General features: G+C 54.9%; 3 protein-coding genes across 3 annotated transcripts; all 3 read right to left on the reverse strand.

The window, feature by feature from the left end:
* Positions 1–748: 748 nt before the first annotated feature.
* MYCGRDRAFT_80040 (uncharacterized protein) lies at positions 749–1,499 on the reverse strand (the record flags this gene model as incomplete). Its single annotated transcript, XM_003854301.1, has 2 exons — positions 749–1,176; positions 1,369–1,499. Coding segments are annotated over 2 exons (437 nt in total), but the record flags the coding sequence as incomplete, so codon positions are not given.
* A 3,922-nt stretch (positions 1,500–5,421) lies between these two features.
* MYCGRDRAFT_108699 (uncharacterized protein) lies at positions 5,422–9,503 on the reverse strand (the record flags this gene model as incomplete). The annotated part of the gene is made up of 10 exons (XM_003854300.1): positions 5,422–6,100; positions 6,150–6,832; positions 6,888–7,025; positions 7,081–7,313; positions 7,595–7,675; positions 7,730–7,813; positions 8,462–8,534; positions 8,776–8,819; positions 8,948–9,078; positions 9,188–9,503. 10 exons carry the CDS (start codon positions 9,501–9,503, stop codon positions 5,751–5,753), a joined length of 2,133 nt encoding a protein of 710 aa, XP_003854348.1.
* Positions 9,504–11,774: 2,271 nt separating this feature from the next.
* On the reverse strand, positions 11,775–13,715 carry MYCGRDRAFT_70063 (uncharacterized protein; the record flags this gene model as incomplete). The annotated part of the gene is made up of 1 exon (XM_003854299.1): positions 11,775–13,715. One exon carries the CDS (start codon positions 13,713–13,715, stop codon positions 11,775–11,777), a length of 1,941 nt encoding a protein of 646 aa, XP_003854347.1.
* Between the last annotated feature and the right edge of the window lie 48 nt (positions 13,716–13,763).

Consider the following 13,763-nt stretch of genomic DNA (forward strand, 5'->3'; position numbering starts at 1 on the left):
CAGGTGCAGGTGTGGAGTCTGCCTCCGGACTGGCATCCCGAGTATCCCCGCCATCCTCGGTAGCACCAGGTCCAAGTGTCGGCTTCTTGAGGGAGCTGAAGAGAGCTTTGGACTCCTCATCAGGTTCCGCAGCTTCTGGCTTCTCGCCGTTGCGCTCCTTCTCGCGAGCCTCCTCGCGAGCCTCAGCTTCACGTTCCTGCCGCTTGAGCTCCGCGTCCTCATTGGCGGCCTTCTCCTTCTCCCTTTCAGCAGCAGCAGCCTTCTCCTTGGCCCGCTTCTCCTGGAAAGCCTTCTCCCGTTCCTCTTCCTCCTTCTCACGAGCCTCCATCTCGGCGATCTCGCGCTCGAGGCGCTCGTCCTCCTCTTCTTTCTCCTTGCGCTTTTTTTCTGCCTCGTTATCCTCGGAAGCCTTCTTCGCCGTCTCTGCATTCCTCTTCACAGCCTCGGCATCCTCCGCAGACTTCTTCTCATCAGCTGCCTTGGCGACAGCCTTCTCAGCGTTGGCCGTGTCCTCCTTCTGCTTCGTCTCAGCAGCAGCCTGGTCACCGGCGATCTGCTTGGACTTGGCCGCGGCCTCGTCCTCCAGACGCTTCGTCTCTGCCATCTGGCGCTTGACTTGCTCGGCAAAAGCATTCTTTGTCTCTTCCGAAGACTTGGTGCTCTTGCTCTCGACGCGGTTGTGCTGCGTGCTCGGAGTGCGAGGTGGAGGTGTGGGTGCGTTGGGTGTGGAGACGATGACAGGTCCTTGAGGTTGCGCCGTGCTGGGAGAAGGAGATGGCTTGGTGAAGTTGACGGCGTTGCCCTGTGCGTCAGTAATCTTAATAGCATTGCTCTTCTTGACTGGCCGGACGAAGCTCGATGCTGCTGATGCTTGACCAGGCTGCCCGTGGCTGATCGGCGTGTGTGAAGGCGCAGGCGCATTCTGTGCGGGAGTTCCAGGTTGTCCGAGGCTGGATGTTGGTCGCTCGGAGGCTTGGGATGGAGTGCGCGCCATGCCAGGTGCGTTCGATGGGTGAAAGGGAGCTTGCATGCCAGCGCCGGGAGCACCTGGAAATGGGCTCGGGTATTGCGGACGTGGGCTCTGAGGTGCCTGCTGCTGGCCATAACCTGGGTAGTAGTATGGCTGGTAGTAGCCCTGATTCGGGTCGTAGGACGGCATGCCGTACATCTGTTGCTGTGGTTGAGTCTTCGTCAGATTGTGATTCGATACGTCATTTGTAGGAACGATCCTCTTCTCCAAGACCGCCGAGTCCTGCTCCATTGGGCTGTCCACCATGTCGCTCGAGGAGCTGACTTTGCGGTTTGAGCTCGCTGACGCAGAACGCGAGGCCGAGAGAAGAGAATTCGAGGGAGGGGCGATATTTACATGTTGTTGCTGAGGATTGAGGTGGTGCGGGTATCCTGGGTACTGCATCTGATGATTCGGGCCCATGTGGCCTTGCTGCATGTTGGGTTGCGCAGGCATCGGAGAAGGGCTGCCTCGCGCAGCGGGACGGTTGAATGGCGAACCGGGAGCTTGGCCTTGCTGAAAAGCTGGAGGCATGTTGGGCCGACCAGGCTGGTTGTTCATGTTGCGGAAGCTAGGACCCGGCGAGCTCATGAATTGCTGGCCTTGCTGATATCCTCGTCCGCTGCCGCGTCCTTGCGGCTGGAAGTTTTGCCGGTTCATATTTGGGTTCATGCCTTGGTTGCTGACCTCGCTCTGCATGGACTGCGAAGAAGCTCGGCGCTCGTGCATGGGCAGGTTTCCCATGGCGCCTGACGGGTGCTGGCCGCGCATCTGAGATGAAGTCAGCAGGTATGTCGTCGAGTGACTCGAGAAATGACTTACCATCTCGGTATCAGCTGGCATGGCGCCAAAGTTCAGTACAGCGTTGTTCTGACCGGGCAGGTTGGCGGGTGGCCGGCCGCCGCTGGCAGCTGGCTGCGGAATTGGCGATGGAGAATGCGCTGGTGACGTGACGCGAGGATCTCTGGACGGAGTCGGCAGTGAAGTGTTCTGAGGCTGCGAGGACACATTGGCGGGTGACTCTGCGCTAGGCGCATTCATGGAGCCGAAGCTGATGGCCGGTCTGCCGTTCTGGCCGACTGGACCTCCGTTGGGATAGCTTCCCGATGCGCCTGAAGCGTTGATGACGACCGAAGGCTTGCGCGAATGATCGCTTGAGCCGTTGGCAATGCCATTGTGTGTGGGCTGCGAGCCTCCTTGCGCCATGTTACCGTTCATCTGCGAGTCTGCAGCTGACTTTGCATGTTGTGGGGGCGCGGAGGCTCCAACCGAAGTGGGTGGAGTAGCCGTCTTGGTGGCTGAGGCGTACGACCTGACAGGCAACTGTGCCGGCACAGCTCCTGATGATGGCGTGGTCGTACCGGAGTTGTTCGATGAGTTGCGGGCGTGTGAGGCGGCGCTGGCGGAGTTTTGCGAGCTTGCTGGGAGCGCGCTTGTCATGAGCGGATCGGGTTTGGTTTTGTTCGTGCGGACGAGTTCGTGATCGCGTGACCGGTTCGAGGTCGTGGTGTCGCGCGGAGGTATTACTGCTCGAGGTGGAGCGGAGGTGATGGGTGATCGTTCGAGGCCGGCTGGAGGTGCTCAGGAAAAGGGAGCGCGGCGACGGCGTCGGCTAGGAAGGTCCCGGCAGGTTCTGCGCAAAGATGCGAGAAGCTCTTCTGCTGGAAGAAGAGGGTATCCGTCTATGGAAGAACAGATACGGGCGGGCGTAGACGAAGTGTGATACAACGTCGGTCCTCGATGGTGAGGAAGAAGTGGGAGAATGGCGAGTTGCTGGACAAAAATCTCTCCAGGTAGTCCGGCTAGCGCTAGGGTTTGTCTTGGCTGCCCTGCCATGTACTCATGACGCCCAATTCTCCCGTCTGCCCCCTTCCCAACTACCGAGCACATTTCACGGGACATAATGATACGAATATAGACATAAGGTACTGTATTCAACCAGGTGTCGATATATACACACACACACACGGCAATGCGCAGTAGCGAGACTCGAATAGCACATTCGGCCATGGCTCATATTTCCAACTTCCCTCACCAAAGGATCCCTTGTTGGTACCTATGCCTCGCTGTCCGTGAGTCGTTTGCAGTATCCGCATCATTACACAAGAGCCAAGATCCATGTATGCCACCTTACATGAACACAACTCGGTCGAGACAAACACTGGTGAACACATGCGCTGCGCCTTGCTTGCCCGTTGTCACGCACGCGAGTATCTCGAGAAGCGATGCCTTGTGTTGTGATTGTTCTCTTACAACAAAGCAAATACTGGATGCCTCCTCCTCAGATATGCCGAGCACCTGTCATCTTTCGCTCCAAACGGTTGATCCTATGGCGGGCAGCAGAACGTGACGTTATCTATCGGGTACTTGCAAGCTGTCTCACCTGGGGCATGTCTCAGTCCCTCGTTGCTGTTCTCCGCGTGGGAAGGACCTATGGTCCATATAAGTCAAATGTATACTGCGAATACACAATTCATGTTCAAAACGACATTTGCAGCCCCAATGTCAGGGTGAAATCCTCGAAATAGTAGTTCGCTGCACAACAATGACTCGGTCAAAGTTCTGACACGATCTAGCGAGCGGCGAGCTGCAGTGACACGCATAGCGAAGGAAGTCTTGACCGGTGCCCAATTGGCTCGCCAACCGCATCTCGCAGCACATGCGCCACTCCACAGGTCGACATCCGTGGCATCATTGCCACGGTGAACAAACGCCTCGAGTGACAACAGATGGCATGGATGCCTCGGAGACTGGCCTTCGCCATTTCAGCATCCGGAGCATCCGGTGAGTTGGTGGATGGCCACGAGCCACATTCGCAAAACCCTCATCCCACTGTCTGATTCCCACGCAGCCCCGTCCTTTGTTGCGCGGGATCCGTGGCAAAGACTCGGCACATACAACGGTCTGCAAATGAAATCATGGAGACTCAGTTCCTCGTGGCAAGCCGTTTGTTCAGTGATTCGCTCGAGAGATGGAGAAGCGTGACGCAAAATTAATCCGACATCTCAGGAGAAGTCCAGAAGTCCTTGACTGCTCGAGTTCGACGTATAAGGTAAAGTCAAAGACTTTTTCGACGGGCCAACCGGATAAAAGAGTCGAAGCTGAAACCGGCTGCTGCGATGGAGGCGGCCGCGCAGTGGCGGTCCGCTCGGGGCGGCACTAGACGGCAGCTCCGATCCGTCCTCGCATCCCTTGTCGGCCGTTATTACTTCGTCTTCGTCGTGCTCATCGACTTCTTTGCGTGTATCAGATGAGATCGAGTTTATTAGGGAGAGAAACGCCTACCGCTTTGGGGCGAACGTGAAGAAGTGGGTAATGAGTGACGATCGCTGGAACCCTCATCACAAGAAAGGTGTGGTTATTTTCTGAGCTAGCGCCGTACGTCACCGCGGTATTGACATATCATTTTGCAATGGCACGACTGCAATGACTTCGACACTCTTCCATACCTTTCAGTAAAACGACGAGCACTTGACGAGACTCGTCGCGAGCAGCAATCCAGCGTTTGTCAGAAGAACCATATATGCTCCCAGCCATCGATCCACCGGCATACTCCCGCGTGCCGTCTACTCCGACTTCGAGTCGCACAAACCGGAAAACTGACGTCGATCCACCTCCCCTCCTTCTCATCCTCAACAAACAACGAAATAAGCAGAGCAGGGGACTGCAAATCTTCCAGGTCTCGAAACTTCACCAGCCAGCTCCACGTCGTACGACCGAAAAGAAACCCACGCACCGCCAGGAAAGAGCTTCTAGACTCTAGAACGTCTGACCTGTCGGAGGAAATCTGAGACGAATGCTTGCTTCGCTTAGCAAAATTACAGCAGCACCCACATCCGGAAGGCGAATGGGTAATTTAGAGATGCGGAAAGGACTTGCGGCGGCTTTGGCTTGAAGTGAGGCACGTCGGTTGGAAGACCGGTGTGTGGAGGTTCAGGTCGCATGGATCAGCGTGGTAGAGTAGGGCAGCTTGCCACGATATCGATGAGCAGTGTGTGGAGCGGAGGTGTGTCTTGATGCGATGATGTCGGCAGACACTCGATGCGGTGAGATTGAGGAGTATAATGTATGAACTGGTTCGTGAGTCCATGAATGTTTGTCTGGTTGATGGCGCGACTTGGGACGTCGCACAGCTTCTTTAGGGCTTCGGAGCAAGATGCCGCGAATGTATATTGCTCGTGTGCCTCGCGAATCGAGACTCTTGGGTATCGTCTTCAGACGAGCTTGGCGATGGGCAGACATGTGACTGATTCGATGGGCTTTGAGTTGGGAGGAAGAAAGAAAGGGAAAAGAAGTGTCAAGTTCTCCGTCGGAAGTTCCCAAACTGTATCCTAAGGATATATAGACTCCTAGCACCAGGCATATCCCATCCGAATTCCAAGGCTGCCTCTATGAAAAGAAGAACAAGACACGAATGCAAAGATTCGGCCGAAGGGGGTATCCAGGTGCAAATGCTGAAGTGAAGCTTTTTGTCCCACACGCTTTGCATGATCAGCATCCTGCGCTGGTCCTCAACGTGAGGAAGAAGTGAGGCCTGTTAGCCAAAGAAGAAAATGTGTCCACCGCTCGCATCGCCGCTCCAACGCTGTTCGGCGACGTGATATGTGGGCGTGGTGATATATGTAGCGCAGCTCTTTCTGTTTGATCTGTCGCAATTCTCAGAAGGAATCTTCTGGTGCCACGAATGTCATGATCTGCTGGAACGTCGCATTTCCGTTCATCGTTCATGATCGCAAGCCGCTTAGTACGTCGGTGGAAGGATCGTATCGTTCATGTCTGTTCTCAACTGGAAGCTCGAGTTGAAATCGTCGCCGGTTGCAAAGTGCGGTGGTCGTGATGCCGATGAAGGCTGGTATTCGCGGGAAGTGTGAGAGGCAATTGCGTGCTCAATCGGGCCAGCGTTCGTCAAGTGCGAGCGGTACTCTGAAGGTAGTGTGGAGGACAGCTGGTGAGGCGCGTGTTGGCCGTACGGCGAGGGTGTGTACGCAGCGGTCGCAAAGGGCTGGTACATGGAACCAAGGCTCGAAGTGCGGCGTAAGACGTCAAAGTCCACCGTTGGTTGCTGCTGCAATCGTTCGCTCTGTTGGTAGTCTATCGACGGATCAGTGGAAGATTGTCTCAAACAAGTGTCGATACGTACAGGAGAATCCAAGGCCGAATGGCTCCTGCTCAGACGCGGCGGGAGTTACAAGGTTCCCGTGAGCGTAGAAACCGCTTCTCTCCTGCGAATCATGCTCTGGAAACGATGATGAGCGTTCGGGCAGAGTATGTATGCTGCCAGATGTGGTACGAAGTCCCGTATGTGAGACACTCGATCGGAGAGGTGTGCTGGTCACATCGGCGGCATGTCTCACCAGTCGCTCCTCATACGGCAGTTGGTACGAGGCGCTCTGATGAGGGTAGCCATGGCTCGCAGGAGGCATACCAATACCGTGTCTTCTAGAAGTGTCCTGGACGTTGGGATGCTGTAAAATGTATGGCGACAAAACCTCTCCTGAATCCGGTGAAATGTTACCCGCTGCTGGAGGAGTGAATGCGAAAGATCCAAGTGCCGGACTGACGCCGGTAGGACTCGCATAGGCATGTTTACGACCGTCGTACTCTGACATTCTTTGCGTCGTTTCCAATGCCAGAGATCGTGCGCTCGTATGATCAGCAAAGGTTGGACCTCCGCTCGCGGCTGGTGTCGATGCACTCATTGAGGACGGCGATGCGCCATACTGCGAACGCAGTGCTTTTGTGTTGTCAAAATCAGCTGGCAAAGCTCTTGACCTCATGATACGGTCGCGGTCGGCAGTAGAACAGCGCTTCAGTTTCGCCCTACTATAACGATGTCAGTCTTGCATGAAGGCACTACACAAGCATTCACTCAACATACCGATTCTGAAACCAGACCTGGACTTGTCTAGAGCTCAAGCCAGGAATCTCTCGTGCTAATCGATCGCGATGTGCTGCATCAGGGTGAGCCTGACGAGCAAATTCGCTCACCAAGAAGCGAGTCTGCGTGTGTGTAAGTCTGCGGGAGAGTCAGCACTATTGCTTGATGATGTTTGAGCATGGTGCTTGCGAACCTGTGCCGCTTCATCTTCCGCTTCTGAGCACGTATCTCAGCAGGAGTCATGTTGACTTTGTCGAGCGCATCGTCTTCGTCCTCGCCTCCTGAATCTACCATCTCTTCGTCATCATCATCCGCTTTGACGCTCTGCTCTGCTGAGCGAGGCGTCAGTCGATTAGCTGGACTGGGCGGTGCTGAATCTGCAGACTTCGCAGACATCGATACACCTGTGACAGTAGGCTGTATGAGCTGCGGGAAGGGATAGTCGCGGGAGCTGACATGGCTTTCTGGGGTCATGTTCAACCCATGCGTTTGCAGATTTGGTCCAACAGAAGTGCCCTGGAAATGGGGGAATGGCCTGTAAGGCCGCAGAGACTGTCGGTGCGATTCATTGGCAAAGCCATCGGAACTCTCGTGATGCATCGGTTGGCTCGGATATTCGTCTCGATAGCAAGTGTCGTGCAGACCGTAAGACGCATGTAAGAATCGCTTCTGCCCATCGGCTTCGCTCCGTGACATGTCTAACATACGTGGTGAGGTCGGCGGCGAAAGTGGAACCATGAACCTTCCTCCCACCATTTGGAAAGTGGCTGATACAACGGTGACTTGCGCTACACATCAAAGAGTTAGAGTAGTTCTGTACAAGCGTCGCATGATCAACAAACCTGGACGAGCACAGCACAGAGTCCGACTTGCGATGTTTGAAGGAAGACGTGCGTTAAGAAGTTGATGTTGCTGATTGGTGGATGCTGCTTCCCGATGTATCCAGACAAGTTGGTCGAATGTCTGATCGAGGAATTCCTTTGGCCAACGTTGGTTACCTCGTTTCGAAAGAGGCGAAGATGTTAGGCGATGGTTCGAAACGATCGTCGTGACGCCTCTGTTGCGAATTGTCGATTGCAAGGACAAGATCACAATCGTGCAACCAAGTGGAAGGACGTCAACCTTCTAGGAGCAACCTGGCGACTGGGCGAGAGCACTTCGACAGCTGTGGAAAGCGACAGATATCGCAGTGACTGAGCAGTCGATGATCGTAGAAGACCGGTGTCCTTCCGAATGTCGAATGTGTGTCCTTCCGAGAGTCGAACGTGAGGTCAATTTCAACGTGAGAGATCAGGTGGATAGAGGCAACGATGGTATCGTGTGGTTCGTGATCGAAGCAGGTGTGCTGAAAAAGGCGGAGCTAAGAGGAGTGTGTTGGCTAGGCGGCGGCGCCTTGAGCAAGCCCGTTCAAAGTGGGCACGAATACGATGTGGTATTAGGCGAATGATCTGATGCAGTGGTGCCCGTCTGTCGGATTCTCTGTTGAAGTAGTTGATCCGCTGGAGCCCTGGCCTTGACAAAGGGAGGCTGAGGGTCGGGGAGATTTCTAAGCTCGAACCGCATCAGATGCTTACGAGCAACGGTGTGTCTCGGTGCACGGCAGCGCGATAGTTTCCCAGACCGCACTCGCTCAGTTGATGAATGATGCTGCAAGCTTGAGTAGTTTGGACTCGAAACTCGTAGAGCGGACGGGTAACGAACCGAAAGGGTCCTGAACAGCCGTAAACGTATAAAGGCCCGCCTGCGTGCCGAGAAGATCCCAGGGATGTTGGAACGATCTTCGAAGTGTAGACACTAGTAGCGGGTCATGCCCCTCTCGCAAGACTAGATGCAGTTTGAGGACGAAGGGGTGAGGGTGGGAGAGCATCCTGGCAAAATGCACGCTCACCACGTGTGGTTGGCTGCCAGAGAGCCGTTCGAGTCTCGCATGTGCTAGTAAGGATCATTGAGCTCGTCAACAAGGCGTGGACCTCTGCGGGGACTAGTCGCCCGTGGACCGCCTGTGTACCTGTGGCAGCAGGATCCTGCAGCCCCAAGCTGCGGCATCTGAAGACACTGACCAAGTTAGGCAACTCAATCGTGTGGGTCGTTGTTGAAAGCGCCTGCCGTCGCTTGCGAACATTCTTCGCTTCACTGCTCTGAACAGCCGCTCCTGCATGAACGACTGACGCAACGCCGCCACCAAAACGGCCTAGTCGATCCGTGAAGATGGACATGTGCTCGTTGAAAACTAGGGCCGTCCATGATCGATAAGGACCATGCCGATGCTCCCCTGTCGCGGCACTCGCCCAGTCGCTTACGATCCACCAACCAGTGGGTCTGCTTCGGAGGATTCATTTCTAGATCGCAAGCCTCCAAGATCGGAACCCGATAGCACGGTCCGAACCGGCTCATCTTCCAAGCAATTCTCGGTGTGGCCTCGTAGGCAATGTTTGGTATGCTAAGGTAAAGCGTATTTGTTCCGAAGTGCTGGTAGCGGTCGATGGCTCCCACCTCCCCAGAACGGAAGATGTGATTGCCGCATCGGGCAAGATAGTTGTGATTCAATGTCCAGCGGTGATCGTCCGGGTTAGCATTGCACGGTCGGTCACGTCGAGGAGAAATGAACCCCTGCATGTGTGGTTGGTCTCGCCAGTGGATGGAGCGAGATCAGCAGCGGGGGCTTGAAGGAAGGAAGTTGACGAGCGTCGAGCTTGCCCGCTGGACGTCCGTGCAGGGTTTCGTGGATGCGCATCTCCCACGGCTGACAGGCCGGTACATGGACTTCACGTGCTATTGATGATTGTTGTGCAGCACACCGTCTCGCCAGCCATGATCTGGTGCCACCTTTCAAACGTTCTATCGTTTGACATGGTCTCGCTTGCCCGCACACCCTGGGAGCAGGACTGAGGGGTGGAGTACACGGTGGACGCTGGAGGCGCATCTGTCCAGCGGCGCCTACAGCATGCAGATGCTCTTGACCTGCAATTTCTCCGAAGAGAGTGGTGGGTCGGAAATTGGAGGTGAATCGGGCGCTGTTTGATCGCGCTCAGGGATGCGCTCGCTTGCCACGTCGAAACCGACGATAATGGGACCGGCGGCCCATTGTTGCTGCAACACTCGGTGCCGTCACCTGCACAGCTCGGGTCGGATGATGATGGTCAATCGGCGGTGATGTCAAACAGAGTTCAGTCATGGCAGAAGGTTTGGCCCAGTGGAAGCGGCTGACGAGCGCCCGGGACGGGGAGAACTTCTCCCTCCTTGATGAGAGAGGATTGTGGGGCATCGGAGGGCCCGGTCGACAATCCCGGTCGCTCTGACTCCTCTTCTTCTCCTACTTCCAAGAGCAAAGAATGCGGGAAATACATACGATACCATGATCGACATGCTCCATCGCTTCGAGCTGACGATTCCGTCTTCATTGATGCCCAGGTCCCGTGTGAGATAGCCGAGCAGCCCTTGAGCCCTCCTTGATCGTCGGCCCACCAACGATCATCACAGGTGCTTCTGCACAACATGGAACTCTGTTCACAGACACTGCCACAATCGCATGTCAGTCACTCTAATGACCATTCTGCACGTTCGGCCTCTCCTATCCGATCAACTATTTGGAAGATTTCCCGGCACAAAGCTTACCTTGAAGCCCAACGCGGCGATCAGCTCCACGCGGGTATTACGAAAAGCCCTATGTCCGGACAGACGACGGCCAGCATGAGCCAGGGCCGTCCACGACAGAAAGCGTGTGGACCAGTTGCAGTGCACCATACCACATCTTCCGTGGAAGTCATGCATCCGAGCCATGGCCTCTCGGCCAGCGGCGATGACGCAGCAAGACCAGATAACACCGTCAGACATTCACGAGCAGCCATAACGACTATCTGTGGGTGCTGTTCTCATTCATCATCAATAGCTTCCGATGGGCGTGATCACAGCTTGCAAGTCTGACCTCACCAGAAGGAAATCTGGTCCAAACTCTGGGGCGTGAGCCTATATGCGCAGATGGCGTCAACGCTCCGCACACTCCACACGCTAGATCAACGGGACTCGCCTCCCCAACGCAAGGCTTGCCTGAGATGTCGAAAGCGCTTTTCGTACCACTCGACGTACGGCCGAGCAACCACCAGGCTGCCTGGGCAGATGAGATGGAAGATCTGCCATGAAGGACCTGCAGGGCTTCTTCAGATTGCACCCTGACAAGTCCCAGACAGCGCAGTGGGCGAAGAGTGAAGTGAACAGCAGCTTCAAGCGAAGGAAAAATTGCACTTGGCTCGACTGAGGAAGCATCTGCACAGCGCAGAGGATCATACTCAAACTGAACTATGCTGGTCACGGGTGATGGCCACATGTGCAGACTTAAGCTTAAACGCAGTTCCAACCAAGTGCCAAGAGTGATTTGGAATCCGTTGTTGGCCTTCAATTCTTCAACACTCCAAGGCAGAGTTCAGCATCAAAGCTTGGGGGCGGCAAATGGAATTGCCGAGAGACTTCACGGCTGAGCTCCGCTTCCTTCTATACTTTAGTCCCGATTTTTAGTACAAGAACTCGTACCGACCTCTCCCAATCTGGGGCTTCCTCCGGTGCTAATGACGGTCCCAATATCGTGCCAATGGAATGGCCAACTGCTCTGATGACCAGCGAGCCAGCACACCAATAAGGCTGTGACAGTGAGAAGCAATAGCACCACTCCTATACGACGGCAGATCGCTGCGCATCTAAACGAGAAGGATTGCGGCTTCATACCCATCGTTCGGATATGTACCTGCATACTGGACGTCTGATTGCGCACCGCTCAGCTGCGAGATTGGGGTCCACATTCCATGTGTATTGGAATGATGTCGAGGAGAGATTCAGATTCAAATATATCTTGGCATGCTCTACGCTTTCGAGACATAGCATGTTGAACGCGGATCACGCTGCTTCCGTGACCGCGGTCTCCTCCTCAGGAGCATCTGCGACAACTTCGTCGACGACCGTAGTGTTCTCCCGCTCGCCCGCGTTCGTCAAATTAGTGACCGCGGCATCATCTCCATTCTGTTCCGCTGCTTCAGTCTCGGCCTCTGCTTCCAAGTCCTCGGCAGTCACGAAGGGCATCTCCTCAAGGTCTTTCGTGCTCTCCACCTTGTTCAACAAGCTTAGATTTGACGATCGTGCTTGCCGCAGGGCACGCCATTTGGCATTCTGAATCGCATTTTCGAAGCTGGCTTTCTCTTCATCATCTGCTGCGAAGTCTGCGTCCAGCTTGTCGGTCTTTACCTTGTCCACCAGTTGCTCAATCGTGGGCGCAGTGTAGCGGGCCGGGTCTTTCAACGCTTCTAAACCGCCGCCGCTTCCCTCATCTAGGAAGCTCAGATTCATGGCGCCCATAGGTTTCTCCGGGATCTTGCGAGGGCGAGTTGCCTGTGCGGCTCCTTTCCTTGCAGCCATCTCTTGCTCAGTCGAAACAGGACCTCGCACGATCGAGGGGCAGCTTTCAACCTTCCAACGAACCCAGTTCTTGTCCCGAGCAAGGACTGTCTCGACCATACGACAATATTGCCGCCCTTCTGCCGTCGACGAAATGTAAGAAGTGATGGTCGATCGCGTCGTGGTCGCCCATTGCGTGTCTCCTTCATTCAGCGCGAAAGAATAAAGCATAGACTTGTTCGTCGTCGTCAACGAAGCCAACCTCTTCTTCGCTTTGTCGGTTAATGATAGTAGGAAATCGATGAGGATCAACGCCTGGACCAGGATATGGCGTTGGAAGGCCAGGTCGCTCAACTCGAGGTCAAACAGATCCTTGCTCGTGAGGTACTTCGGGTTGTAGTTATCCATGAGGTGGTCACTACTGTCATCGACGGTGCCGTTCTCGCCAATCTTTCGCTTCGTGCCTCGCTTCTCCTCTTCACCGGCCTTCGTTTGTACCACTGTCGGCGTTTTCTTGAACTTGACAATGGTACTTGCCAACCCTTTCTTGAACGCCGTGAATTTTGCTGTGTCGAATAGTCGAGTTGGGTCCGAGAAGTCATGCTGGAGTCTCCAGAAAATGGGATACAGCTCGCTTGTAGGAAGTGCCTCCTCTTCTGGTATCTTCTTGTGTGGCGCCTTGATCGGGACGGCTTTGCTTCCAGGCTTGGTGGGCACTGCAGGCGCGGGTGTGTGTTCTTTGATCGGTTCCTCCTTTGGCTGGGAGTCAATCTCCATGTGCTCGCCATTACCCTCTGCCGGGACGACTTCGGAATCGTCAAACTTTGTCGTATTCTCGACGTGGAATTCTCCTCGCAGATTCACGGAGCTCTTGTCGCCCAGTGGGAATGTCTGGAATAGGAAGAAAAAGACACGACCGCAGAAAATTGCATCCTCAGCTCGGCTCAATCGTCTCAGCAATTCATTGCAAGATCGCAAGAAGATCAAATTCTTCTTGTGGAAATCCTTCTGTGCCAGTCGATCCCGTCGAGAATCGAGATAATCGAAGACAATCCTGCAGCCATCGGTCGTCTGACTGTCCAGAAGCTCCTCCAGCAGCAGACAAATGAGAGCAGCGTCGCATCTGCCGCGATCACCGCATATGAGAACAATGTCCAGGAGATTCCAGACTCCGACGAAAGCCGGATCGCTAATGCTCGTAGACGTGATCAATGAGTAGAACACCTCTCTTACGGCAGTTTCGACAGCAGAGAACTTGTACTGCTGATCGTGGTGTTCCGCAAAATCATCCAGCAGCGCTTCGATGTCATCTACGAACTCGGCGGTGGGTAATGCAGGCTCCACGGAAGTCTCTGGTTTGACCGCGCTGGCCCGCCGAAGCAGAGATTGCAGTCGCGAAGCAATTTGTGCGACCACTTGCAGATCCGATGCGACTTCGACCGCCATCGCGAGGAGATTCGGACGTCCGCTTGGTGATCGCAAGGATGCGCTGAT

Source organism: Zymoseptoria tritici, chromosome 3 (genome assembly GCF_000219625.1).
Source record: "Zymoseptoria tritici IPO323 chromosome 3, whole genome shotgun sequence".
NCBI lineage: Eukaryota > Fungi > Ascomycota > Dothideomycetes > Mycosphaerellales > Mycosphaerellaceae > Zymoseptoria > Zymoseptoria tritici.